The sequence below is a fragment of the Vicugna pacos genome, chromosome 1 (genome assembly GCF_048564905.1).
Source record: "Vicugna pacos chromosome 1, VicPac4, whole genome shotgun sequence".
In the NCBI taxonomy this organism is placed as follows: domain Eukaryota; kingdom Metazoa; phylum Chordata; class Mammalia; order Artiodactyla; family Camelidae; genus Vicugna; species Vicugna pacos.
In genome coordinates, this window is record NC_132987.1 from 62,167,584 (window position 1) to 62,194,801 (window position 27,218).

Genomic DNA, 27,218 nt, shown 5'->3' on the forward strand with positions numbered 1-27,218 from the left:
CCTGATATTCTCCAGAGCAGATAGCAACTGAGGGAAGAAGAATGGCATATCAGAGCCACCATGATCTGCCTTTTACAACGGAAACTGAAGTCCAGAGAGGAGAGCGAAACTTGCCTGAGGTCACACAGGGAGTCAATGATAACAAAAGAGTACAGCTCAGGTCTCCTGAAGCCCATGGAACTTCCATTGATCATCTTGTCTGATAAGCAACAGGTTCATAGCCCAATCGGAGGAGCAGGGCTTCCTTCCCCAGGGAACAGAGCAGGCTCAAGGACTGACAAACTCAGACCCAGGGGTCCTCTGTCTCTCACTCAGTGTTCTTATTACACATTCTCTAGCCAAACAGGGAGGATCTCATTCCCAGGTACTCATGGGGAAGGAGGGTGATGACAAAAGATTAGGACATTGATGGAGCTGGATCACTGAGTAACAGTTTCTGCAGTCCATTCCCCACAGCCACAGTATACATAGAGAACTGCAGTTCTGGTCTTCTAGAGTGGTGCTTTCTCAAATCCTGCCATGCACCAGAATCAAAAATAGATTGTTGATTGTCTACCCCTAGAATTTTTGACTCAGTAGGTTGGACATGGGCCTAAAAATCTGCATATCTGACAAGTTCCAGGTGATACTGATGCTGCTCATTTGGGGACCACACTTTGAGACTCTCTGGCCTAGACAAGTAGAAAACCCTTTCATCCCTCATCTTCTTCACTCTTTTCCTCCTCTCATCCCTCTCTTTGTCATTTTCTGCTTCCTCTTCCTCCCCATCTTTGGTCTCCTTCCCGTCTTCCAAAGTATGATGGAATGAGCCAAGCTCTGCCAGACACCTGGGTTTTAGGTCCAGCACTGTTACTGACTAAATGTGTGACCCAAGGCAGGTCACTTTCCCTCTCTAGGGCCAAGAAGGGGCAGTGAGAGACTCTCACTGCCAGCTCCTCCCCAGCCAGGACCACATCAACCTGGGTTCATCTTTGTAGCCCCAGATCCTTTATGCAATATTTGCTTGAAGAGATGCTGGTGAACGAATTCAATTGCCTTCGAGCTTCCTTCCTGCTCAGGCCCTAGGATTCTGACTTCTTCCTTCCAAATCCGAACATTTCCCCTTTCCAGTCGGACATGATATTTGGGATCTTTCTAAGACAAGAAGAGGGGAGGATGCTGTGGAATGCGGGGCAGATTGTTGAGGGGCGAGAACCTTGGAAAACCCGTGGGCTGGGGGAATCAGGCCCCAGAGACCCGGCACCTGACGCTCAGTAGCTGAGCGTGCGCATTCAGGACTATGTGTCGGGATCAAGAGACCTAAGGTTAGACTCGGCCCCCTGCCCCGCGCCGGCAGAGGCTCCAGCGGGGGGCGCCAAAGAGAAGGCCAAGGGCAGTCTGATCAAGCCCAGGTGTCCAGTCCGCGGTGGGCGGGTGCACCCTAGGGGCGTGGACACCGCCAAGGCGCGCCCTGGCAGCACTTAAGTAGCTAAAAGCCAGTGCCAGGCAGGAAGGAGAGAGAAAGCCCCGGCTGCTGCTGACGCACTTGGACCCAGACCTAGACCCAACCCGAGCCCATCCCGGCCCCAGCTAGCTATAGACTGCGCCATGCGGGGCCCCAGCGCGGCTCTGTGGCTCTTCCTGGCTCTGCGCACTGGTGAGGCCCCGCCGCCCAGCCCTGGAAGCAGGAGCTCTCCCGCCTCCCGAGCGGGGTCCCAGGGGGCGGGGAAGTGTGTCCTGAGCCTGCGTCTCCCAGGAAAGGGGGAAGGCGCAGAAAGACGCGAGGCGCGAGGCGCGAAGAAGGACGGGGGAGGGAAATAGCACTGACCCTGGCAGACCTGTGTGTCTGGAGGGCTTCTTGGAGGAAGCGGCATTGAGCTGCACCTTGAGAAAACCTACCTTCTGACCCGCCAAGTAGAGGCGCGGGCAGAAGCGTGGAGGGGAGAGCCTTGGAGTGACGAGGGGAGGGGGGGCGATGGGGGAGGGGGCGGGGGAGCGGGGGGAGGTCCGGGAAGGGTAAACGCTCTTAATGGGCGTGGAAGCCCGAGGAAGGTTTGGGAGCCAGAGCGGCTCTACTTCTCCCGAGCCTCTGCGGGGAGGGAGGCGGGAAAAGATCTGGAGAGACTGGAGGGGAGGAGGCGAAAGATTCGGCCCGGGAGGCCGCTCCGGGACGCCGTGCTTGGATAGAGGATGGGGCGCAGACTGAGTCTCCTCGCATCAGCACCCGCCGCTCGTACGGAAGTCAGGGCCCCGGACGCTGCGACTTGAGGCGGGACCTCGGGGAGCTGCTCTTAGGGATCGAGGGCAGAGGCCGCTGAAAGGATGGCTTCGTGCCACCGCTCTGACCTCATCAATACAAAAGAATGGATCCGCCACCCCGGTCTGAACCCAGCAGTTGCCAGGCCTACCAGGGTGCAGTCTTGGAGCACTGGAGAGGGCGAGGGCACTTCCACGTTCCAGGGTGCCCCCGGAGTTGGGGGAGGCAAAGCGGACGGGAGGGAGGCTGTTCTTGACCATTGGGATGGGGATGGGAAGCACAGGCTGCCTTGAGAGGGTTACCTGGCCCCTAGTTGGCGGAAACTGGGCCCAAAGCCACACGTTTCCCAAGAGCACAGGCCTCCCTGGCAGGGCTGGCTGGGCAGGGTGAGTGATGGAAGAGCTCAGGTCTGCAAAGGCAGCAAACTCAGAAAATCCTTACCACTTCTGCTGGGCCTCCAGGCTGAGAACTCTCTGGGACTCTGACCTGGTCAGATCATGTGACCCCAATAGGGTCCCCATCACTGAGTACCTTGTGTCCTAACTCCTCCAGAGGTTTACTTACAATGCAGAAGGTGGTTTTCTCATCTGCACAGGCTCAGAGAGGTCAGTAAGTTGCCTGAAGTCACCAGCCAAAGGAGCAGGAAGTTGAACCCAACCAGCTGACTCCTCCACCTCCCCTTGTCAGGGGCCTGGCACTGTGTCCACAGAGGGTGGGTCTGCAGGGGGCGTAATCACAGATACTCCAAAGGGTGCCAGGCTCCTCAAGGGCAGACATAACCACTTCCCAGTCTCATGTCCCAGTTCATGGGGAGGGCCCAGGGGCACCACTGAGTGAGAGAACTCAGTCCAGCACTTTCTTGTTGGAGGACACAAAGACCCAAGAGGGGCAGGAATTTGCCTAGTCACAGAGTCAGCCAGTGCTCCTTCCACCCACCAGGCTGTGCTCCAGGCCAGGGAGGGATGGGGGAAGTTTAGCTGCTAAGCTGGAAGACCCTCCCTGAGGGCCAAGCTCTGAGCCACACCTTCTGCCCCTCGGAAGGGCAGGGAATACATGGTCCACACACAGCTTTGCTGGTGAGCCAGTCCGTGACACCTCTTTGTGCCCCAGTACCTCCTAGTGAGAGGGCAGAGCTGTTGCAGAGAACTGGCTATACGTGCTGATGGGTCACACAGTGGACTGGGGCTGAAGGAGCTGGGCCTCACTGTCCCCTGTCCCCAGTGCTTGGCGGGATGGAGGTGCGGTGGTGCACCATCTCAGACCCAGAGCAGCAGAAATGCAGTGACATGAGCAAGGCCTTCCAGGAAGCCGGCATCCAGCCCTCCCTCCTGTGCGTCCAGGGAACCTCAGCCGACCACTGCATCCAGCTCATCTCGGTGAGTCCTCTCCCTTCCGCTCTGCCCAGACAAGAGGGCTCTGACTCAGGAGGGAGCGCACAACAGCCTCATTCACTGGGAGAGGCTCCGAGGTCCCCCTGCCAGGGCCTGGTGATAGGATCTCCTGAGTTTCCTTGGCAACAAGGGCCAGCTTTTTTCCTACCCAGGCGGGGGCCAGGCGCTGGGAGGCCCAGGGACGGCCCTGCTCAGGACGCCAGTGGGGAAAGGTGACTGAGAGGCAGTTTCCTTACACAGAGGCCCTCTACGTGGGGGACATGACCTGCCCCACCCAGGGGAGCACAGACAGCAGACCCCTCAGTGGCCCATGGTGGTTACTCACTCTGCCCTGGAGTTTTCCAGAACGGGGCTTGTGTGGTTTCTGGGGCAGGAAGAGCTGGGCCAGCGGTCCTGGGTGGGTGAGTGTGGGTGGGAGAGCTGTTCTGAGAGGCTGAGATCTGCTAAACTGGCACTGACGACATTAAGAGGCAGGACTCCAATATAAGACAAGGCATAGAGGGAAGTGTCAGGCGCAAGGGGACCTGGGTTTTCATTTCAGTGCAGCCCCTGATGTGCCCCCAAGAGCTAATCCAGAGTCCGTGTGGCCAAGGGCTTGGGCCAGGGTCCACTGTGAGGGTGGAAACCAACTATGTTGAAATATCGTTTTATCCATGGACCCCATTTGTGTTTTAAAACAAAAAGGAAAACATTGACAAAGGCATTTGTAGGATTTAGTCTGCATCTTAAAGAGAAAAGCTGAGGAACAGGTTAGCAGTATAGGCAGGGGGCTGAGAAACAAGAAAGTCAGGGAGACTTTCCGTTTTGTGCTGATTTTTTAAAACTATGTATAGCTATTATGAGTCCTATAAAATTACTAATATTTTTTAAATAACATAATTCGAAAAACAAGGCAAGTCTTGGTCCTGGTCAGGGGAGACCTATAGGCCTTGGCAGGGGAGGGGCCTGCGAGGCTGAGCCAGGACGGGGCTCCCGGGCCAGACGAAGAGGACCACGTGGACCTCCAGGGCTTTTCAAGGGGCCCTCAGAAGACTGGTTGGTGTCTCTGAGCTCCTGGCTGAGTGGGTCCTGGGGCCGGACTGTGCTGACCCACATGTTCCCAGCAGGCCCAGGAGGCTGACGCCATCACTCTGGATGGAGGAGCCATTTACGAGGCGGGGAAGGAGCACGGCCTGAAGCCTGTGGTGGGCGAAGTGTATGATCAAGGTCAGGGGGCCGAGTGGGAGTTGGGGTGGAAGGAGAGAGGAGGTCGCTCAGCAGTGTCCTTGCTGGGCCTGGCCCGACCCTGCAACCCCCAGGCTGGTCAGTAGTCCTGTCCTCAGAGCATCCTGGAGCCCCAACCAAACAGGTCCTCAGAGCCCCCTACGTCTCACCTGATACCCCCGCAGAGAGCCAGGGGTGCCGGAGACACAGAGGGCTGACCGCAGTCTGCTCTTCCTCGTGGGGAGCCCAGCAGCCCCTAGCTGTCATCCAGCAGCTCCCACCGAGCGTCTTGTAGTGCTGGGCACGACTGCTGGGGTGAACAAGGCATCAGTAATGCCCAGCTATCCGGGTACTTCCGTGGCCCTCTGTCAGAGGCAGCATGGAGTGGGGATGGGGCCGGGCAAGAAGTGGTGAGTAGGAGCTGCACAGCCCAACAGACCGAGAAGGAATCCCAGTTCTGCCCCTTCCTGTCATCTTCCGTGACCTTGGACAACCTCCACTTCCTTGACCATAAAATCGGGATAGTGATCCCTGCCCCTTCACACAGATTAAAGGAGCCGGTCCGTGCACACCTGACACATGGAATGTGCTTTGCCCCGGTCCTGCACCTCACACCAGGCATGCCTCTGGCCCAGCCTGCCCTTTGGCTCTCCCCCAGCACCTCTACTTGTCCAATGCCTAGCACCTGTCACAGCCCAGCTCAGCTGTCACCTCCCAGCAGCTCCGCTGGGCCCTCCCACTGCTGCAAAGGGCCTCTGTTTCCTGCTTTCCAGAGAAATGACTCACTCCACAAGGTCCTGTCCCCTCTGTTTTCTTTGTCCTCACCACAGTGAGTCCCCTGAGGCAGACCTGGTCCTCATCTTTGCAGACTCTCAGTGCCAGGGACCCAGCACAGGGTCTCACTTGGTCGCTTGTTGAACTGATGGCAGTCAGATGACACAGGACACAGTCCAACCCTGCAAGCCAGCCAGCCTTTTCACTCAATGACCAGGAACAGCCCTGCCTTGTGGGCCCCAGAAACAGCTCTTCCTCTTTAATTGATTTAACACACTCATTGAGCACCTGCTGTGTGCCAGTCAAGAGCACAGAGCAGAAAGCGAGAGAACCTGTTCCTGCCCTCAGAGAGCAGGAGTTACATAGTAAACAAACAAACACCCAAAACTGTAGTCACTAATGTGCTGGGTGTCGTGAAGGAAGTAAAGGCCATGAGGGAAGAGATACGGAGTGTGGGAGACCTGCTGAAACAGAGCAGACAGGAGGGCTTCTCTGGAGAGGCAACATTTAAATTGTGCTCTGAGAAGGGTCCCAGGTAAGAGGTTGGTGTGTTCGAGGAGCTAGAAAGAAAAGGCACGATGGCGAGGCAGAGGGTGGAACCAGACGGGGCTGCTTAGGTTGGCAGAGGCCATGCTCAGGTGTGCAAGAAACACTGGCTTGGTTTTCTAGAACTCAGCTTTGTTCTGGTCATAGGCATCTCACAGCCACCAGGTAGTCGTGTGCACGTCTGTGTGTGTGATAAGTTGCCCTCTGGTCATCAGTCCCCATAGATGAGTCACCCGGGTCTTATCTGACGGCCCCTTCCAGGCAACATCTGGACCAGCGGAATCTTTTGCAAGGCTGTAGACCCCCACCTACCCACATGCACCCCATTCAAGGTCTGAGTGATTTGGGACCACATTGCTAGTATTTCTCGCTCTCTCTGTCTCCTTCTCTAGCTCTACTCCTCCACTCCTGCTCCAACACTGAGAAATCACTTTTTCTAATATGGAGGAAGCCCCTGCCCTGCTCCCCACCTCCTCTCAACCACTCTTCTTCCATAACACAGTACTATTCCCTCAAATCCTCTAAGTTCTCCTAAGGGCCTATCCTTTTGGAAAACAAAAGACTTGCCAGCTACTTCTGCTTTGGTCTGGCTACAGAGTTCCCTTGACAGGTGCAAGTGTAGACCCAGCTGAGTGCGAGCTGGTTTGGGAAGGAAAAGGGAGAAATGAGTGAATGAATGAACACCTCAGCATAATATCTATCACGTAAGGCTGGAGGGGGCAGGGTCTTGTGATAAGACGTGTGGATCACACCCATTTGCTCTCTCAGTAACTAGAACACCAGGCACACATGAACCCAAGTACGCACATGCATCCATGCACAGGTGTGCACATGTGCGCGCGCACACGCGCACACACACACACACACACACACACGCACTCCTTTCTCCCACCGCCTTCCCCAGCAGGGTCCCAAGCCTCTCTTGTGGCTTCTCCTTTGCCCCCCTCACTCCACTCCTCTCCCTTCCTTCTAGAGGTCGGTACCTCCTATTATGCCGTCGCTGTGGTCAAGAGGGGCTCCCACGTGACCATCAACACCCTGAAAGGTGTGAAGTCCTGCCACACAGGCATCAACCGGACGGTGGGCTGGAATGTGCCCGTGGGCTACCTGGTAGACAGCGGCCGCCTCTCAGTGATGGGCTGTGACGTGCTCAAAGGTGAGGGCTTTGGCCTCTCAGGGCTTCTCCTGCAGGGACTCTGCATTTCCCCTCCTTCTTGAGCCACCCTCAGGGCTCCCCTTCATCTTGAGCCTCCTGTAAGGAACAGCACAGTCCCACCTACCCCCGGGGCCCTCCCGGAGGCCTCTGGGATGGCATCACTCCCTCCTGCCGAGCTGTTGCCACCATTTACATTTCTAGTTGGTTGGCTCCTCTAGGCACTCAACCCTCCCTCACTCATCCCAGGGCCTCACAGCACAGCCAAGCCCAGGGCCCACCCACAGCTGGGAGGCGCCTCTCACCTGGTATAGACGCAGTATAGGTTGCTATTTTTAGAAATGTGTCCTTGGCTTTACAGGGTCAGAAACTGTTTTTTCAGGACCGAAGGGGCCTGGCCAGGGGCCCTTGTTCTGGCAGCCTGGGCAGAAGCATTGCTTCTCATGCTCTGGCCTTCTTTTTCCAGTCACCCGCTGGCCACCCAGCTGTGTTAGTCTGAGGAGGTCCCTGACACATGCCAACCACATTCTCGAACTGCCCTCTTGGGATCATACCACACCTCGAATAGGGTTTGGGGTATCCCCAAATCCCCTGTCCCTGAGTGTGCTGCCTTCTGGTCTGCTCCCCGAGCAGGCTTTGCTGTGGATACATGTGGGTTTAAACCCAGGCTCAGTATGACCTGCCCTCAGATAGATTACTCTACACATTAAACTTCAGTTTCCTCCTCTGTAACACGGGGAAATTAACACTGACTACACTGCTGTGGCACTGGGAGGACTGAGATAATTCACACAACGTCCGTGTACAATGCATGGCACCAGGTGTGTGCTCACTGCAGGAAGTGGTGGCTATTATGAGCTCAACTTCCATCTCTCTTGGTGGGCACCTCACTGCGGTGTAACCACATGCATGCTATCCCCATGTGCATGCACGCGTCCACATGGATACTCTGCCCCATACAGCACCACCCACAAGAGCCTGGAAGCCATATCCTCTCAGATGGCAACCAGGTGTGTGAGATTTCTCAGTCACTTGGCACATTTATCAAGTATCTACTGCCCTGTGAGGATACAAAAAGACCAAGAAAGGAGCCCTGGAAGAGCTGTTCAGCTGAGCACGATGCAGCTGGCTTAGGAGTAGGGCCAGCATCTAGCTCCCCCTACGTGGCACTCAGGTGTCCTTGGGCACAGGATAAATATTTGCCAAGAGAGTGGTTTCCCTCTCCTCCCTGTGTTTTGAGAAGTGACGTCTGTCAAATTAGTTATACTCTTTAAGTAATCATTTCCCCACTTCCATTGATTTAACATTACTGATTTTGAAATGAAACCTTCACCGAGAACAGTATCTGGTTCATAGTTGTCCTATGTGGCCATTTTGGGGTAAATGTGTCATTCCCCTGAGCCATTTTAAAATAACAACAGTCTTTCTCAAGGCCCACACTTTTGTGGCCCCAGTTTGGGAATCACTGATCAGATCCAGTTCCCCGTTTTTGCTCAGACTGAAGCGTGGAGAGTTTAGTTGAGTCCCTGGGGAGCCCAGCCCCCCTGACTCCAGCCTGAGTGGCCTGAGCCCTCCCCGGGGCACCTGGAGGGGACCCGACCTTGTGCACTTGACTTCCTTCTGCCTTTTTCTGCAGCTGTCAGCGACTATTTTGGGGGCAGCTGTGTCCCCGGGGCAGGAGAAACCAGTCACTCCCAGTCCCTCTGCCGCCTCTGCCGGGGCAACGCCGCTGGGGAAGGGGTGTGTGACAAGAGCCCCCTGGAGAGATACTATGACTACAGCGGGGCTTTCCGGTGAGAGGGGCGCGGTCAAGGCTGCAGAGCTGGGGAAAAACACCTCGGCACTGAGAGGGCCCCTGGGAGGGGTGGTGGTGTTGGCTGCAGCTCATCAAAGCACCCTTTATATAGTTCATGTGCCTGGTTAGTTTAAAAACCTCAAACTGGAATATGCCAGACAGGATCTGCTCATAAAATCAACATGTTTGGTATATTTAGAGAGGTGAGGGCTCCGAGAGAAGAAAATGGCAAAAACAGCCCGTTGCCGCTCCCATTCTCCATTCTGGTGTCTGTGAGAGCAGGGAGGGCACTGGGGTGGGCCAGAGGCTTGACGGTCAGGGCTGGCCTCTCTCTGCCCTGTTCAGGCTGGCCCTTTAGATCAGCCCTGAATGGAGCCAAGAGAGCCACTATGGCTGGTGGTGCCCTTCCTTCTGTCCACAGAGGAGGAAACGTGCTTGGTGGGGCTGAGTCCCTCTAACCGCCCTGGCCGCAGTGTTTCCACCTGGAACCGGAGAGCGTGCTGGTGCCCCACGCTGCAGGGTGTGATCTGGGGAAATGCAGTCTGGGGCACAGACAGAACAGCAGTCCTCAGTCCTCTCGCCCACCCGGCCTCTACTGGTGTCGTCCCCCCAGTCCATTCCCACTTGTTTGCTGGCTGTGGGGACCCAGGCTGCCCCTCTGCCCTGAACTGCCTCCCTCACTGGGAGTCACAGACAGAGGATCCTTAAAAGTCCTGGTCCCTTCCACAAAGGTTTTTGCTGTGCCATGAGAAGGTCTAGTCCAACTCCATGCTGCAGGATAGAGTCATCTTCAAAACACCCTAAGCGTTAAGGGTGCTGATGAAGCAACCGCCGTATGAGCACCGGCTCCCTCCAGGCCCTGAGCCCTGCTGTGCAGAATCTACACAGATTATACAGGATGTCTCCCTACCGGGAGCTGCTTTCCCACTCCCACTTTACAGGCGATAGAGGATGGGAAGGCTCCACAGCAACAAACTGGGGAGTTAGAACCCAGGATTCCATGACTGTGAACCCTGTGCCGCCTGTAACGCCCCGGGGTCCAGGCCAGACCTCCAGGCTCACTGGTTCCTCCTGCGCAGGTGCCTGGCGGAAGGGGCCGGGGACGTGGCCTTTGTGAAGCACAGCACGGTGCTGGAGAACACAGACGGTGAGTGGTGGGGCTGGCCCCAGGTCTCAGGCCGGGTAATGTTCTCTGAAGGAAAGAAAGAGGTGGTGGAGCCCAGCGGCTCTGCGGTGTGAGCGGCCCTGCCCCTGCTCTGATATGTATCTGGCACTGGGTTCCATTTCCATGTGAAGACTGGGTTCTGCTTTTAAAAAAAAGTTTGCAAACCTCTGCAGAAGCTCTCATCTGTCTTCCGCCCTGCATTTGTTCCTGTTCCTGAAGAAGCCACCCCTTATCCCTGGACGAGGACTTACTAAAGATGGGTTGGTGTTAGGGACTGATCCATTATATTGTTGTCATTTATAAATTTGTAGATTTTGAAATAATGAACTTCAGAAAAGTTGCAAGAATAATTCAAAGAACTCCCATTTATTCGTTACCCCAATTCCAGCTTTTAGCGTTTGCCACATGGAATTGATCATTCTTTCTACGTGTGTGTCTTTCCTAACAATTTGAGAATATGTTTGTCCACGTCACACCCTTTAAAAGACTTTAGTGTGTGTCTCCTACTAACAAAGTGATGTGGACTTCACCGCAGTACAGTTTCCTAATTCATCAAATGTAACATCGACAATATCTAACCCACAGTCCATATTCCAGATTCACTAATTTCCCCAGTGCTGTCCTTTGTAGCAATTTGTTCAGGCCAGACCTGATCTATCAACACACATTTTTGCCTGGGAGTAGCAAAAATGGTTAGAAAATAGAATAGAAAAAAGGACATGGAGGAAATATACCAAAATATTAATGGCTGGAGTTATGGGTGAAGCTTTGGGGATGTACTCTCTTCTTTCGTTCTGGCTGATTCTGTCAGGGTTTGTTTTCACCATGGCCCCCTGACCGCTGTCCTCTGCTCAGAGCTAAATTTAGTGCCAGATGGCAGTGATGAACTCCTGATACATTCCTCTTCCTCATCCGAGTTGTTGTCTCTTTAGTTTCCTGTAACTTTGAACAGTCCCTCAATCTTCTTTGTTTTTGTTGACACTGACATTTTTGAAGAGTCAGGCCAGTTATTTTACAGACTAATTAGGATTTGCCAAAGAATCTTTTTTTTTTTGAAGTATAATTTATATACGGCAAAAACCACTCCTTTCGAACTGCTGTTCTATGAGTTTTGCCCAAAGCATGCAGTTGTATAACCACCACCACAATTGAGACAGTAACCATAGCAGACCTTTCACCCCAAAAGTTTCTTCATGCCCCATTCTGGTCAGTCCTTTCTGACCCCCTCTCTGGTGACCACAGTCAGACTTCTGTCTCCAGTTTTGCCTGTTCTATAATGTCTGATCATTTTTTTAAAATCATTATCTCTTTTTGTTGTTGTCAATCTTTCCCTTTAAATCAGAAGGTCCACCATGTAACCTGGCATTCATGAAGGCAAACAACATGCACTAGATTTGAGAAAACAACTGATCTGAAAAAGGAGGACATAGGATTGTCTCCAGAGCAGACAATCTTATAAAAATAGATGGCCAAGACTTGGGCCCCAAGATGAGTCAAGCAAATCAGAATTTGGAAGGTGGAGAAAGAATTAGGGATGTATTGGGTTAAATTCAGCTCTTAAAATTTTGATGGATAATTGAAAAAAATCTAATGAAGTAATTTTTTAAAGAGTATCTTCCTACAAAAAGATTGGTAAGAGCTAAAGTATGGAATTGACATAAATGTGCAAAGTAGTGATGTAATATGGCTTTAATTGTCCCTAGTGATGGAAAACAGGAGTGGCAGATTGAAACCTAAATGATGCATTTGTCTCAGGGGAAGGCCAAATGATCCCCCAGAGTTCTATACAAAGGCTTTACAGCAGTTTAAAAATAGAGGAAGGTTGGGGAGTGGGGAGAGAATGACACTGAGTAATTGTTGAGAATGCTATAAATTATCATGCAGTCATTAAAAATGACCTTTATGGAGTTTTCCAAACTATTACTCTCTTGGTTTTTGGGTTTTGTTTTTAAATAGCTTCGGAACGAATAGAATGTTCATGATCCCACAAATGATCTTTTCCCCTCCTATTTTCTAGCAGAGGTTTATCCTCCTCATTTTAAAATTTAAAAGTCATTAAAATATTGTTATGTAGGACCATCTGTGGTATATTTTATTGCATGAGTTACAGTCCTTAAAATTAGTCTCCTTAGTATTCCTATTTGGTGTCAGTATTCACTCTTTCAAATAAATCTTATTTTTTTATCATAAATGAGTTTTATAGAAAATTTCCAGTAATGTGGGAAAATATTTTTAAATCAGTTAAGAAAAAGCAAAATTGCCTATCATGAACGTCCTTAACCATATTAAAAATGGTTAGAAAATAGAATAGAAAAAAGGACATGGAGGAGGAGGGGGATGTGGCTCAGTGGTAGAGCACATGCATGAGGTCCTGGGTTCAATCCCCAGAACCTCCATTAAAAAAAACTTTTTTTAATAATAAATTAAAAAAGGAAAAAAAGGGCATGGAGGAAATACACCAAAGCATTAATAGCTGGAGTTGTGGGTGAAGCTTTGGAGATTTACTCTCTTCTCTCTGTGCCACCTTCTGGTTGATTCTGTCAGGGTTTGTTTTCAGCATGGCCCCCTGTTCTCTGCCCTCTGCTCAGAGCTAAATTTAGTGCCAGATGGCAGGGGTGAACTCCTGATACATTCCTCTCTCTCATCCTAAGCTTCTCTTTCTTCCTCTTTTTATCTTTAACGAGCAGTTATGTTTATATGTTATATTATTGTTAGATATCTCAAGTCCATTTTATTAGTAGAAATTGGTGAGAAATAGAAAACGTAAGTAAACAGACACAACCTACAGAGACACTGTAGGGTGCAACCACCAGTGTGGTTCTGGTTCTTGTCTGCTGGTGTGGTTCTGGGTTCTTACTTCCTGGTGTAGTTCTGGTTCTCACCTCCTGACGTGGTTCTGATTCTCACCTCCCATAAGAGTTTCTTTTCACTGTGGGTCTGATGCCCGTAACACCTCAGGCTCTCCCCAGGCTCCCTCTCAAGGGCCTTCCCTGACACCCTCCCCAAGCCCCTCCCAGGACAAGCGTTGGCTCATCACAGGATTCCCATCTTCCCAGGGAAAACCCTTGCCTCCTGGGGCCAGGTGCTGCTGTCAAAAGACTTCGAGCTGCTGTGCCGGGATGGCAGCCGGGCTGATGTCACTGAATGGAGGCGATGCCACCTGGCTCGGGTGCCTGCTCATGCCGTGGTGGTCCGGGCCGACACAGATGGGGGCCTCATCTTCCGGCTGCTCAATGAAGGCCAGGTGAGTTCAGGGCACCCCACACAGCTTCCTGGGGTGTTGCTGGACCTTCTTGTCATTCACCAGTATGGAAGCTCAGAGCCAGAGCCTCCTGGGGCTTAGCCAGCCAGACCAGGAGGGGCAGGACCCAGAGAACCTCCCCTGGGTATCCAGGCCTCTGGGGTGTTCAACCTCAGGCCAAGAGTGTGAAGCAGAGACCAACTATGCCGGCTAGCAGTGAGGAGGACTGGCCAGAGCGGGGAGACCAGGGGACTCACGCACCCCTCAAAGAAAGCTCCTGGTACTTGTGGCTCTTAAAACCAAAACCAGAACATATGAGCAAATAAACAAAATGGCAAAACCAATAAATGCCAAAGTACACCATTAAATGTGGTAAATAATGTTTTTCTGAAGCCACTGCTTACAAGAGCAGCAAGTTTCTGACTGTGAGCCACATCAGCTTTACTTTTGCGCATCTGAACCACCAATGCTCAGCCCTGTTGCTTGTGCTCAGTACCATCACACACCTGGGCCATGAGCCATGTGTTCAGTCAGCTAAGTGTGACAAAGCAGAATGCACTGGTGAAGCACAGGGGACCCAGGAGGGAGGTGGAGCCTCACCTGGTCCTCAGAGTGGGTGACAGCCTGAGGGCGCAAGAAGAAGGAAGTGGTGGCTGAACTGGGAGGAAAGGATGCCCCTGGGCAGCATCTCACCAGCCCCATCCCTACCCTTTGACACACAGCTTCTGTTCAGCCATGACGGCAGCAGCTTCCAAATGTTCAGCTCTGAAGCCTATGGCCAGAAGAACCTGCTGTTCAAAGATGCCACCTCCGAGCTGGTGCCCATTGCCACGCAGACCTATGAGGCATGGCTGGGCCACGAGTACCTGCATGCCATGAAGGGTCTCCTCTGTGACCCCAACCGTAAGTCCACCTGTCTCTTCTCCCACTGGCCCCAGCCTGACCGTAGACATGGCCAGCCTTTCTGGAGAGGTGGCCAGAGAAGGACACTCACTGCAGGAGGTGTGTGTGCCTCTTGGCCTCCCTGAGAACCTGTTGATCCCGCCTCCCTGCCTCTAGGGGTTGGGGAGTAAGCATCTCTGGAGTTGCATAGCCTGCTGTATGTACCCTGGAAGCCCCATCTGCTCCAGGGGGTGAAATCCAGGCCCTCCAGGTCTGTCTTGGGAAGGGTCTCCTCGCCGCTCCACACAGAAGTTGTCAAGCCCTGTAATCCTCCATCACTGTGCCTCACTCCTCCCACAAGGCCTCGCTTCTCCCATCGTGCCACGCTCCTCCCACAAGGCCTCGCTCCTCCCATCGCACCTCCTTCTTCTCACCATGCCTCGCTCCTCCTGCCCACCGCTTGGCTAGGGCCTTGCCTCCGGCATTCTCTGCCCTGGACCCTTACAGGAGTCTACAAATGGCTACCTGCCTCCAGCCCCAACCTCCGTATTCCTCCACCTACAGCCAGGAAAATGGTGTGCCACATCTAAGTTAGATACATGACCGCCATGATTTGCCTTCAGCCTCCTCACAGCCCCGTGAAAGAGGTCGCTTGTCCCCTTCCTGTGTAAGGAAACAAGGTCAGACGGTGAAATAACCAGGGAATGGGCCAGAATTTCCTTGGGTCTGACTCCAAGCTCTTCCTGCTGAGGGACAGCTCCTGAAGCAGGGCAATGTGGAGGTGACCACATGCTCACACCCACACAGGGCTGCCCCACTACCTGCGCTGGTGTGTGCTGTCCACGCCTGAGATCCAGAAGTGTGGAGACATGGCTGTGGCCTTCAGTCGGCAGAGGCTCAAGCCGGAGATCCAGTGTGTGTCAGCTGAGTCCCCCCAGCACTGCATAGAGCAGATCCAGGTGGGAGCCAACTCCAGAGGGGCATAGTGGGCCAGGTGGGCAGGTGGGGCAATGCCTGCGATAGTCCTTACTGACCCTCCCTCTGTCCACCTGGTCTGGAGGATACAGAGGAGGAGAAGGTGTCCTGTGACAATTCCCATAGAAAAAGGGAAGGAGGAAGTTGCCGCAGGAAGGAGCTACCCTGCCTGGGGGGGCAGGGCAGAGGGGGTCTGTTTCCCCTGAGGGAGCTCAGGGACTCCTCCCCACTGAGCAGGTGGGCCCCAAGAAGAAGGAGTGTGAGACTGACGCAGCTTGGCACTGATGACCCTGTGGCCTTGGGCAAGCCCCTTCCCCTTTCTCAGTCTCAGTTTCTCTGTACACAATAGAGAGTGGGCTCAGATCATCATTTATTAAACTGCAACCCAGTCAAAAATACATTTTACATCAATTATAGCCTAGTACACAAAAACTTTTCTTTCAGATGTAAATATGTAAAAATATCTATCACTTATGTAGAGATACAAAACAAAACAATACTTACCCTTACTAAGTACAATGTGTGCTGATAATTTCTGTTGTATTCTCTCCTAGTCTCTTTTTTTTTTTAATCTTGTCATGGACCATTAAATTGATTAAGCATCCATTAATATGCCTGCCACCTGTAATTAAAAGCACTGGCCCTGGGCTCTGAGGCCCGTTCAGCTGTGTTCTGTTTTGCTTCTCCAACTAGAGACTGAGGCCAGGACTCGGAGCCAGCTCCAAGGCCCTGCAGTCAAGGATGACATCCTTCTGTGGTCACAGGTGTCCCTTCTGTTTTTTTTAAGAGCAACTAGCTGGGGCCTGATGGTGAGGAGCTTTTTTCAGGGTAGTCCCCTAGTGTAGACCAAGCCAGAGCCCCTCAGACATGTCCACCCTGCCCCAGCTAGGCAACACACTAACTTGAGGTGAGTGGACAGGAATAACAGGGGGCCAGGATCGTGATCTCATAAGCACACACTTCCTGTGTACCTCACACTGTGCTAAGCCTTCACGTGGGTTACCTTAGTTAATCCACACAATAGCATTATGGGGTGGGAATGATTACTATCAGATGTGGAAACTGGGGCCAGGAGAGGATGAAGAATAACTTGCCCAAGGTCACCCAGCTCAAGGGGCAGGGAGCCTGTCTCAACCTCATGGTGCTGAGGGAGGAGGAGTCCAGCTGGAATCAAGGAGACTTAGGGGTGGGAACTCTTCACTTCCTAATGCTGGGCAGGCTGTCCTGTGAAGGAGTGGCTGGTTCCAGGAGCCTCAGAGCAGGGAGAGATGCAGGGAGTGAAGTTTCAGCTCTCTCCGGGCAAGATCCTTCTCTCCATCTGAGCTCACATCACAGAGGGCCAAGGGGCTGGCCAAGGGCCTGTGGGGAGACAAGTGGATTTCAAGGGTTCTTGAGAACCCCAGCAAAAGGCTCAGAGATCCTCAGTTCTAACTCTTAAGGCTCTTGGAGATGGTGTCCAGTGTAGCTCTAACGTGTTTCGTGCCTGGCCACGGTGACCCAGGCAAGAGGATCATCTGGCTCAGCCCCTGGGTTGTGGGTCCAAAGTGTGAGTTCTTCCCTGACATCACAGTGCGTAGGAGGGAAGGCCTCCAGAGACATAACCTCGAGGCTCAAAACATCAGGGCCACTGCCTAGTATTCTGTCATCAGAACTTCATGCCTCTGGCCCTGAATGGTGTGGGGCACTTTCCTGGGGTACAAGTGTCTCCTCTCTCCCCAGGCCCTACCTCCTTCCCTTGGGGTTTGTCATACTACTACGGCTAGATTATCAGTTAACCTTTTTACAGGGTCCGTGGGGCTACCTGTCCAGAGGCTTCAGAATGGACAAGTAGGGGTGGAGTGCAGGTGACCTGGAAGGCTCTAGAGGGTCTGAAGGAAGAGGATTCTGGGCATCTCCTGCTGCCTCCTGAGGCAGGACTTCGTCCATTAGCCCTGGAACCTCCTCCCACAGACCCGGAGACTGCCACCTTCTCAGACCCGGCTCTTCATCCATCCACACACACATTTGAGAAATATGTATTGTATCCATGATGTGTGCCAGCCCTTGGCCAGGTGTAGGGGTGCAGTACAGTGCCCCAGACCTCTGAGGCTGGCAGTCCATGGGGAGACCCACACCGAGAACTAGAGCAGGCCCCATTCTGGGTTCTGCCCAGAACAGGGCCTGGCAACAGGAGACCTTCAGAAAACATTTGTTGAAAGATTGAAAGACACCTATGAATGGGAGTGCTGATGGTGGTTTGTTTCAAGTCTGTGTTCCTCCAAGCACTTCTCTTGCCTACACATCTTCGCAAGGAGAGAAAGGAGCAGATGGGGTAGGATGGGGTTCCCACTGGAAGGGAGCCTGAGGCCAAAGTCCCTGAGAGGCCCTGCCTTGGGACCTCTGTCATATCCCAAAACCCAGAACCAGCCTGGGGCCCTCTCTAGCCCAGCTGCTCTTTCTGTCCCCCTGCAGGCTGGCCAAATTGACGCTGTGACCCTGAGGGGCGAGGACATCTACACAGCGGGGAAGACGTACGGCCTGATTCCGGCAGCCGGGGAGCACTATGCCCGTGAGTGCAGGTGCCCGCCGCCTGGTCTCGCTGGGAGGTGGTTGATATTTTTATATTTATAAAAACTTCTCCCTCAGAGTCTCTCTCCCTTGGTGTCTGTCACAGGCAAACCCCTCCACTCACAATGTGCACACCCAGTCACCGGAAAGTTTGGCAAACTTTCTGCAAAGGGTCAGAGAGTAAACACTTCAGGTTTTACAGGCCACATACAGATTCTGCTGCATGTTGTTCTTTCTTCTTTTTTCTTAGCAACACTTTGAAAATATAAAAATTATTTTTAGCTTGCAACCCAGGCTGTACAAAAACAGGCTAAAGTTGTTAGCTGAGCCCTGGATTAGGGAGCCTCCTCGGCCTCCTCCATCCCACCCGTGTGGCTCATGGAAGGTGTCCCTGGTACCCTCCTTCCTGTCAGTTCATGCACACCTTCCCAGCAGCCTGGGCCAGTGGCTTGGTGCTCTGTCCTCTTGAGTGGTGACCTCAGGTTCCCTCCACTTGGATGTGAAAACTCTCTCCACTTAGGGAAAGTGCTTCTGCAGCCTCAGCTGTGCCTCCACTGCTTTCCCAGGAGGTGAGAAAAATACCACCTGATTGTAAGGGAAGAAATCCCTCTGGGTGAGGACTGTTGGAGGGTGGTGGTGAGACACAGAATGCTGAAAAGTGGAGCCCCACAGGCTGCTTATCTGCAATGTGGGGACATGTAGGGGTCCTGCTGCTGGATGTGCCTGCTAAACACCTACCCAGCCCTCGGACCCGGGTGCTCCTGAGCCCCGGCAGCCAGGGCCGACACTGTCAGGACCAGGACCACAGCACTGACCAGCAACAGGAGAGAACAGATTTGAGGGAAGAAGGGCTCCGTCAGGATCTGGCCCTGGCTCTTGCCCTACCAAGGCCAGGCGAGCACAGATGAGGGGCCTCACTGGTGTCCCCTCCCCCAGCGGAAGACAGGAGCAACTCGTACTTCGTGGTGGCCGTGGTGAAGCGGAACAGCTCCTACGCCTTCACGCTGGACGAGCTGCGGGGCAAGCGCTCCTGCCACCCGGCCTTCGGCAACCCCACTGGCTGGGACATCCCCGTGGGCGCCCTCGTGCAGAAAGGCTTCATCCGGCCCAGGCACTGTGACGTCCTCACAGGTACACCCTCCACAGACACACAGATGTGCAAACTTCTTTGGGGTTGGCTGGGGTCAGGGCCAGCTCTGAGGGTTGGGGTCCTCTCCTAGCAGGACCCGACAGAAGGCAGCCCCAGAGAGGTTTCCTCTTCCTCCTTCACATGTCTCTTACTCTTGGGAAGGTTAGGGAGTATTCTTGGCCACAATCGTGACAGTCAGGGGTGTCTGGTTCTGTGGAGGCTGCCAGTGTCCCTGCCCACTCACTGAGAGTGGAATAGTTCCAGTGGGCACAGGGAGCAAGGCAAGTGCATTGGCTCTGGGCCTAGCGGTATCACTGTCCAGGCATGGACAGTATCCAGATACTGGATATCTGGGGGAACTTGCTGGAAAGAGGCCAGCCCTCTGTATAAGTGCTGAAGAAGACACGTTTACCAAGCACCCACCATATGCCATAGCAGGGCCATCTCTGGGTGTTAAATCATGCACATTCATGGTGAAAGGAAGGCTGCACACACACCGCTGTCCTGGCTGGCACCTCAGGAAGAAAAAAACACATTTTTTCTAACCACCTACACGAGCACATGTAAGGTGTTAGGGTTGGCTGCTCTCACTTCCAGACAGCTGGGCAGTTACCCTGACTGGAACAGAAGAGTTTATGAAGTAGTGAGTTCCCCGTCCCTGAGGGAGTTCAAGGCAAGGCTGGGAGAACACTTACCAGAGGTTGTCAGTGGGGTTCCTATATCTAGACAACCTCTGCATTCCCCCCATCCCTGTGATCCTCACAGGAGGAGACGTGCCACTCTGAGCGGGATGGACAGTGGAGCAGAGGGGTGGCCTTGAGCCATAGAGCCAGGCAGTGGGCAGATCCGTAGGGGAGCAGCCCACGCATCTCCTCCCTGGCTGCCCTTTCTGCTGCCAGCCCCTTAACACAGCCCTTCCCCTCCACCTCAGCGGTGAGTGAGTTCTTCAGCGCCAGCTGTGTGCCTGTGAACAACCCCAAGAACTACCCATCCTCGCTGTGCGCTCTCTGTGTGGGGGATGAGCAGGGCCGCAACAAGTGTGTGGGCAACAGCCAGGAGAGGTACTACGGCTACAGCGGCGCTTTCAGGTACTCGATGGGCCAGGTGGGTGGGCCTGGGGCCGGGTGCAGTGGCGGGACCCTTCTGCCAACACCTACCTTGGCTTCTTGTGTGGCAGGTGCCTGGTTGAGAATGCAGGGGACGTCGCTTTCGTCAAGCACACGACTGTCTTCGACAACACAAATGGTATGTGACAGGGCTGGGGCCAAAGCAGGGCCAGATTCTGGCGGGGCTGATCCCCAACTCCAACACAATCCAGGCACTGGATGTGGCTGGAATTGCAGGCCAAGCAGCAGCTGAGAGATGCTGAGCCTAGAAGGCTCTGCCCCTTGGGCATCCTGGGGGCCCCAAGGGCCAAATGTTAAGAACAGATCCCAGGCCGCATATTCAGGTGCACAGGTCACATACAGTCTTTACTGGTCTGGAATCCAAATCCCCATTCCACAAAATAGTAGAAACTCAGTCAATTTAAAGAGACCCCTTCAAGGGTATTTATGTGGCACCAAGGTGTGTGGGTGGCAGGGGCCTCTTTCCACAGGGTCATCAGTTCACATCAGCATCTGGTCTTTTACCTGAGCAGGTCAGTGCCACGAACAGGGAAATCACTCTGCAGCCCCAAACCCGCATAAGGCACAGCACACCCCCATTCACATCATACAGGTGGTTTTTAATCTGGAGTCACTTTCCTGGGCTCCACCTGGGAAGAAGAGCTGAGGAACTCTGCTCCAGGACCTCTACACCCCCTCTTGAGGTCCTATGGAGTGCAGCCCCTTATCATGCATCCCTCCCCTCCCAGTCCTGTTCTCCTTCCTCAGGGAATCTATCGGTTTTGAAGACTGGAAGCTGTTTCCCTTCTTATTGTTTGCATTTTCTGTATACCCTGGCTACACCCCAGGCTTTGAAACCCCAAACTCTGGAGGCTCAGTCTTCTCCACTCTGTCTTAACCCATCCCTTCCCAGAAACTCAGGGCAGAAAGGAATAAGGCCAGAAGAGGAGGAGGAGATTGGTGGTAAGGGAAAGCAAGACATGCAGGGAGAAAACATCACATCAATCCTGCCCATCCTGCCTACAAAGGTCACCGAGGCTGTAGAACAGTTACCCCAACAGAGTTCCAGGCCCTGTTGCCACAACCTTTATCCCCTGCCAACCTCCCACCAAGAACATTGGGGATCTTCCCCCAGGAGTAAGGAGCTGTGTGCTCCTGCAGGAGCTATGGGCCCTGCCTGATCCCAGCCTTGTGCCCTCTGTGGTCCTGGAATGAGGGTCAGGGGAAGAGGCAGGGCTGGAGACACCTTTGAGAGGTTCACTTGCAGGCAACCACCTAGGGCCGCTCAAATTTTTTTTATGTCTGCTAGTAGGCCCACCTGGAGTTCCTTCTGGAAATAGGAAGAGCAGATACTAAGTGAATGAATGAAGGCACAAAAATAACGTGATTACCAAGAACAGTGTGTTTCCCATGGAGCCTTTGAACTACCCACTATCTTCAGAATCACTGGGTTGCTAGTTTAAAATGCAGACTCCTGGGACCCGCCTAGATCTACGTGATAAGATTCTTTGCAAGGAGGGGCCTTTGAAACTTCCTCTTATAGATCAACATGTGATATTATACTCCCTCTGGTTTGAGAAGTTCAGCCATTAGGGGAGAAGGTCAACCACCACCTTCAGGAACCCATCCCACCCTCAGGCCTGAGACCTATTAGCACACAAATGGAGTTCTTTGCCTGGGAGTGATTAAGAGCTTCAGTTTCTCCACCTGTAAAATGGGAGCCATCATACCTGCCTGCAGTGCTTGTAAACTGTTACACAGTGGATACTTATTTCCTATGAATAACATTGTTAGCCCAGCTGGTTTCTCTCACCCTGGCAATAGAACGGAGCAATTGAAGAATGGAAAGGGGTTGGGGAGCTGGCCAGATATCACCACCTCTGCCCAGTCGAGGATTTGGGGGTCCCGGAGGAGAGCACCGTCTCTTTATTCCTTCCTCCCTCCCTGCCTCTCCCTCTGCTCCATCCCCTCAGGCCACAATGCTGAGCCCTGGGCTGCTGAGCTCAGGTTGGAGGACTATGAGCTCCTGTGTCCCAATGGGGCCCGGGCCGAGGTATCCCAGTTTGCAGCCTGCAACCTGGCACAGATACCGTCCCATGCCGTCATGGTCCGGCCAGACACCAACATCTTCACTGTGTATGGACTGCTGGACAAGGCCCAGGTGAGCCAGGGCAGGGGCTACCTCACTCTGGGGAGGGCGACAGAGGTGGGCCAAGCCCACGGGATGCCTCAGTTTACCTGGAGCAGACCTCAGGAGAAGCTGAGGAAGCCTGAGGGGAAATTCTGTGATTTTCACTTAGCCAGGGCCATGTCTCCAACCACTGTCCCCTTGGTTGGTCTCCTACATCATTAATTTTCCTTTCCCAGTCGGACTATTCTCATCAACATACAAACATGTTGTTATTTCTACCATCTTGTAAAAACAAATGAACCCTCCTGCTTGGCCATAACCCCACTCCCCTTTACAGCAAAACTCCTTCAAAGAGCTGTCTCTACTCTGGAGTCATCAGTTCCTCTCCTCTGGTCTGTCTCTTAAGGATGGATACTATAGATGGGCCTCACCAGGACCATGAAACTGTCCTGGTCAAGGTCACATTGACCCCTGTTGCTAAATCCAGTGGCTGTTTCGCAGCCTGCCTCTCCCTGACCTCTCAGCAGCACTGGCTGCAACTCCCTCTTCCTGAAGTTCACCTCCCTCCTGGAAGCAGTTTCCTCCTTGGCTCCCAGAGCCGCACACTGGCCTGGCTCTCCTCCTGCCTCTCTGGGCACTCCTCCCAGTCTCCTTTGCTGGTTCTTCCTCCTTTCCTGGGCCAGTAACCACTGGAGTGCCCTGGGGTGCAATCCTAAATCCTCTCTTCTGTCAGCACCTACACCCCTACTGATCTCATCCAGCCCCAGGTCATTAACTGCTGTCTACACACTGATGCCTCCTAAATGTACATCTTCAGCCCTGCTTCAGACCCACCCTTCAGACTCACACTTGTATCTTTAACAACTGCCTGCTTGACATTTTGACTGATATTTCTAAGGCCTCTCCAACTGAACAAATCTATCTTGGACTCCTCTTTCTCCTCCATCTCCCCCACTTCAGGGAACAGCAGCTTTAGCCTTTCCATTTCCTCAGGAATCAGCTCGGACTCCTGTCTTCCTCTCATGCTCTATTTCCAGTCCATCAGCAAATCCTATTGGTCACACTTTTAAACACATCTACAGTTTGAACTCAGGCTGTCTGACAACATAGCCCCTGGTTCCCAACCTCCCCCTCTACCCACCCTCAACCTGATGTAGGCTGAAGTTGACCTTTCCCTCCACCCATGCAGACTTGCAGAGCCAGTTGGCTCTCCAGGCCAGTTTATAAAAGTTGAAATGATGTTTACTCTCATGTTCCCACGTGGAGTCCCTCTGTCCCGGGAGTTCTTGACAAACCCTCCAAAGTGATATGGGAGAAGAACCTTGTGTGGCTGTGTACTTTTCTGGAGGGAAGACTCAGAGTTTTCATTAGCTCCTCAAGAGGATTCATGAGTCACCCCAGAGAGATTAATAGCCACCTTACTCTTTCTTTTCCCCTTGGTCAGTATTGAAAAGCTGACACAGTCATTTGTCCCTGTGCTCTGGATGTCCTTTATGTATTTATAATTTCTCACACCCCTTCTGGTCTTTTTACTGGCTCTCTCAGGGTGGAGCCAGAGCACACCTATCCTGAGGACCCTCCACAGGGAAGAGAATAGCTCTTGCAAGAATGTCTTGCGCACTAGCCGAGTGGGTTAATAGAGGATATTCAACTCGTCTAGGACTTTCTTAGTACTAGTGACAGAACAAAAGGCTCTCTTATGAAATCATTTTGGTTTGGAGTAAAGGACACCTGTAAGACAGAGTGAGGAAGCCTGGTAGAAAAGGCTGCTGAATGCTGGGCAGGCCTAGCAAAGCCCTCAGTAATCTCATCCACATCATCTCTTATTTATAGGTCTTTCTTCATGTAAGTCTCAGGCTTCAGTTCTGTATCCAAGAGCTAGTTTGGTGTGATATTTCTGAGTGGCTGTCATACAGTGGTGGCTATGGTCATCTCTTACTCCAAATCCCCTTTGGTGACAGAGGTCAATGAATTGTCAACCTTATGATTTCCAAGCAGAGTCTTGGCACCTGACTTTCCTTGCGCCTTGGTTCACGGTGTGTAAAGTAGTTAATGGCAAGTGGCACCTGGGTGACCGTTTGTGAGCCCAGATGCAAAGCAGTTCTGCTGTGTGCTTCCAGGACCTGTTTGGAGATGACCACAATAAGAATGGGTTCAAAATGTTCGACTCCTCCAACTATCATGGCCAGGACCTGCTTTTCAAGGATGCTACCATCCGGGCAGTGCCTGTGGGAGAGAAAACCACGTACCATGACTGGCTGGGCCAGGACTATGTGGCGGCTCTGGAAGGGATGCTGTCTCAGCAGTGCTCGGGCACAGGTAGGGCAGGTGCAAGAGCCCTGGACAGGCGGGTCCACACCCTACAGAGGAAGAGTGGGCACATTCCCCAGGCATCATTCAGAGCCCTTCACCCAAAACCTTTAGTAAACTGAAGGGCACTCTGGGTCTTTGCAAATGATCAAGGTAAAGTGTCCTGGGGAGGTCTGAACAATTATAGCAGAAACACTGGCTGTGGAACCCAGACAGACCTGGATAATGAATATAAGTGCTAAAAATAATCGTTCAAAGAGGATTCAGGCAACTGCATAAATATACATGTACTGTCATTTTGAAAGGAATGAATATGTAAAGAAATCAGGAGAAAGAAAAATTGTAATGGGATAGCAAGAGGGAGCCTGGAGAGAGGTTAGTACACAGAAATACGCTCCACCTAGTCCTGCACACAAGTGCCAGCCGGCCACAAACTCGGCTCTCCAAGCTTCAAGCGAGGCCTTAACTGCATTTGTTTAATCCCACAGGGGTCACTGCCTCCAGGGTGTTCCCACTTCTGCTGCTGCTCCCACTGGCCCTCGCTGTCGGCCTCCTTCAGCCCTCCCTCTGAAGCAGCTGTGGGCAAGCCTCGCCCTCCCTGGGAATGGAAACCTGTTCAGAAATCTCTCTAAATAAGGCTGTTCTTCTCAGTAAATCTGGTTAACGTGTGATGGGAGAGGAAGCGTGAGAAACCATAGACCTCCTTAGGGCTGCGATTCTGACACTGAAGTTTCAGTGATTCCTTCCAAGTGGAATAAAGATGACTGTGACTGTTAAAGAAAAATCCCCCAACTGGACTGAGCAGGTCTCTCCTGCTGGAACCCAGCCTCTGCCTCCCAGGCACCACCTGTCCCTCTGCTACCTGAGGTGGTGCGCTGGCCAGCCTCCTAGTCACACCCCACCCACAGGCTGGCATAGCCGCTTCCCTGCAGATCTGCAGGCTCCCACCACATGGATCCTCACCAGGCTTGGGTTTGGAAAAGACCGTTACCAAGGAAACAGGCTGAACCCGAGCTTCCCACACGGCCCTCTCAGCTGGAGCTTGTCCTGCGGAGCCACCCAGGGGGCCTGGTGAGATGACAGGCCAGCCGGCCCTTCCCTGCTGGTTCCCACCTCCCCCTCTGGAGAATGGACAACGCGCCCAGCACCTCCCCTCCGACCCCGCTCCGTCTGTCCTCTAGACTTCCCGTGTCTGCCTTTCTCCAGAGGACACTGAGCTGCCCACTGAGGCGTCGCCAGATGAGGCTGGAGCCAGGCCCCCAAGCAGGCGAAGCTTCTGGGCCCATGAAGCCCTTTGTCCTTGTCTTCTGCAGCTTGGCGTGGTGCAGACCACCAGACCCCTGATTGTGCCGGGCTGGGAAGGACAGGGAGGCCAGGGCTGGACCCTAGGAATGAAGCCCTCAAGGGCTCCTCAGATAAAGGAAATACATCTCAGAATTTTTACGAGGCAGGGGGCTTGATGCAGGATTGGGGGTCTAAAATCTTGTCTGTGGTAAGAAGAGCAGGCCTCAGAACTGGACTTGCGCTGTGTGCCCTGCCCTGTGGTGAATTCAGCTGCACCGGGCTCTGTTCTGGAGTTAAGCCCAGTCAGCAGGAATGCCCACTCCTGCGTTTCCCCTTCTACCCCGGTGTGATGTCCACCACTCTGGAGCTACTCTTGTACCTCTAGCAGCAAGAGTTGCCTCCGGACTGAAGAGTTTGGCCTCCAGGGCTGCCCAGTGGTGTCCAGCCCATGAAGCAGGAGGTGGCGAAGATCTCTAAGTCAGCACAAGGCCCTCTGAAGAGCTAGAAATGGGGAGTTGCCTTTCTCTTTGTCAGAGATGCCACAGGCCGGGTGGGGTGCTGAAGGGAGCCCCATCTCCCTAAGTGTGAGCACGGGGTCTCCTCACCCAGCCCTGTACTGGAGTGAGGACCACTCACTCCAGAGGAAGAGTCCCTCCTTCCCCTCCACTGCAAGTCAGCAGAAAGTGCCTGGAGAGGGTCTCCATCATTACCACAGTTGTCTGAGAAGCCAGAAAAAGTTTCCAGAACTGCCAGCTCTTACTCTGAAATTTTGTCTCTAAAAAAAGTGAAAAGAAAGAGAAGAAACAGGAGCAAGCCACCCTCATCAGCAGACTGGGAGCCGTGTGGGCCTGGAGCTATTTGCATCTCAGTCTGCGGGGGCCTTGGGGATGCTGATGACAGGCTGGTTCCCAGTGCTTCGCCCCCACCTGTGGGCATTGGATCCCTTCCATCCTCAGTGGGGAAGGAGGCCACTGGCAGTGTCCTGGCCATAGTCAGACACCATCCTGAGAAGTCCTGGTCCTCAGCCCCCACTGTGAGGGGCCAGAAGGAGCCAGCCTCAGCTACCAAGTTTGTACCCTCTTCACTGGAGGAGCCAACAAGTCTTCTCTGACCTGATGATTGTTTGATTTTTTTAAGGGAGATTTGTGCAGTGAGAAATATATTTCTGTGTGGCCACCCTGGGCCAGTGTGCTGCCCAGGGTGTGACACTGTACTGTGAACCTACCAAGGGTGTGACCTGTGTCAGTGCTGTGTGATGTCTAATTGTCAGGTGACAGCAGAGGGCCACCCCTGTGTTAGTGTTAATGAAGGATGTTGGTTTGTTTTTCAAATAAAGCCAAACAACCCTGC

At 53.1% G+C, this 27,218-nt stretch overlaps 1 protein-coding gene across 2 annotated transcripts; it reads left to right on the plus strand.

Annotated features, from left to right (window-relative positions):
- Positions 1-1,447: 1,447 nt before the first annotated feature.
- MELTF (melanotransferrin) lies at positions 1,448-27,218 on the plus strand. Of its 2 annotated transcripts, none has more exons than XM_006200932.4 (16): positions 1,448-1,636; positions 3,458-3,612; positions 4,734-4,833; positions 7,124-7,306; positions 8,940-9,096; positions 10,178-10,245; positions 13,320-13,507; positions 14,227-14,407; positions 15,194-15,345; positions 17,813-17,909; positions 18,845-19,039; positions 19,969-20,125; positions 20,215-20,282; positions 22,117-22,304; positions 24,395-24,593; positions 25,073-27,218. In XM_006200932.4, exons 1-16 carry the CDS (start codon positions 1,588-1,590, stop codon positions 25,153-25,155), a joined length of 2,220 nt encoding a protein of 739 aa, XP_006200994.2. In that variant the 5' UTR covers positions 1,448-1,587; the 3' UTR covers positions 25,156-27,218. The 2 variants fall into 2 exon arrangements, with proteins under 2 accessions (XP_006200994.2, XP_072819190.1); XM_072963089.1 differs by having other exon boundaries at positions 1,485-1,636; positions 4,731-4,833.

What these genes read in the sequence shown, in the direction of transcription:
- MELTF (XM_072963089.1), top strand. Translation starts at nt 1,588, where the DNA reads ATGCGGGGCCCCAGCGCGGCTCTGTGGCTCTTCCTGGCTCTGCGCACT. An exon ending in CTTCCTGGCTCTGCGCACTG is followed by an intron (nt 1,637 to 3,457) that starts GTGAGGCCCCGC and finishes CCCTGTCCCCAG; the next exon opens with TGCTTGGCGGGATGGAGGTG. An exon ending in TCAGCAGTGCTCGGGCACAG is followed by an intron (nt 24,594 to 25,072) that starts GTAGGGCAGGTG and finishes TTAATCCCACAG; the next exon opens with GGGTCACTGCCTCCAGGGTG.